General features: G+C 36.8%; 1 protein-coding gene across 1 annotated transcript; it reads right to left on the reverse strand.

Annotated features, from left to right (window-relative positions):
• Nucleotides 1–742: 742 nt before the first annotated feature.
• On the reverse strand, nucleotides 743–1,404 carry LOC112138607 (the record flags this gene model as incomplete). The annotated part of the gene is given in 1 exon segment (XM_024261182.1): nucleotides 743–1,404. A coding segment is annotated over 1 exon segment (662 nt), but the record flags the coding sequence as incomplete, so codon positions are not given.

Genomic DNA, 1,404 nt, shown 5'->3' on the forward strand with positions numbered 1-1,404 from the left:
ACGCTAACCCAGAAGTTAATTTGATACTTTTCAAATAAGTAAACAAAATTACCAAATTTAAGGGAATGTTTTTATGCGGCACAGCTTAGACCTTTAATTTGTTGATGTGATGATAAGTTTATATCCAAATGAAAAAATGTTGGATAATTTATACAGGTAAGGAAAATTTATAGCTTAATTAGAGATAGACAGAACGCTACAGGACCAAATAGGAGCAGTTACATAATTTACAATGCGATTGTGGTATATAAATAGTGGAAAAATATAAACTAGAAAATGAGGTTAGAATACTGCGGTGGGTTGGTCGTGATAAAGACTTTAAACCAGGTTTTTATGATAAAAATTGTAACGAATGGAGTTATAAGGGTATAACTGCAGTATGCATATGGAACATTTTTAATTTTGAAAATATAAAGCAAAAATACTGTCTGAAAAATTGTCATCATTTTAGGTTTTTTGCAAATAAGAGATTATTTTGACAAAGAATTAAGAGCCAAGTCTACTTTGGATCAGGGTATTGTCCAAGTTATTGTTGAAACCTAGAAACATAGAATTATATCAACACTTTACAAACACCTAATGGAAATAAAAGGCATCAGCACCATGGCAACCGAACTGGGAAAGGGAGCTTGGAGTAAATATGTCAGAAGATGAATGGCTTCAAATTTGGCAAACGCAGTAAAGCTCCACATCATCATGAAGTTTGAGACCTGTTTGTTCTATTTAAAAAACAAATTAGAATCCAGTTGCTTCAATTTACCTTGTTGGTGGTAAAGAACTCCATTGTCCACAAAAAACTCCCTCTTTGACCTCCCGGCCATTTCTGTTGCCTTCTTAAAACAAGAAGACAGCGTTGGGTCATTTTGTTGCATTTCAACTATGTCAGTTGGTAAATTGTAGCCCAAACCCATTTCTGGAGTTGTTTCAACAGGTTGTTCTACAACAGTGCGTTTAAATTTCTCCTGCCTTTTCTGAATACGCGTTTTGCGAAACTTCCCGGGTTTTGTCTCAAGCTCAGCTTCATAGAAAGGTAAAGCAGAGAGAAGTGGCAAGTTCTCATTTGCGTTTGCTGCTTGGGCCCTTGTAACCGCAACAGCACTTTCTCTTGTGTCCAGTAAGTCACAGAGAACTGGCAAATCATGACCCAAAACAACTGGAAAAGGAAGGTCATTCACAACTCCTACATTTAGCAGGTAAGTCTGTCCTTGAATCTCCAGGTAGAGATCAGCTGTGGGATAAAGTTTTTTATCACCATGAACACAGCAGATTGAAACAGTCTCTTTGGTGGAGATTTGGTTGGCAGGTACGTGCCGTCGATGCATTAACGTTTGTGTACTGCCGGTGTCAATGAGAGCCTTGAAACATTTTCCATTAACTTTAACAGTTGTCATTTTAATAGACTGG

The sequence above is a fragment of the Oryzias melastigma genome, unplaced genomic scaffold (assembly GCF_002922805.2).
Source record: "Oryzias melastigma strain HK-1 unplaced genomic scaffold, ASM292280v2 sc05973, whole genome shotgun sequence".
NCBI classification, from domain to species: Eukaryota; Metazoa; Chordata; class Actinopteri; order Beloniformes; family Adrianichthyidae; genus Oryzias; species Oryzias melastigma.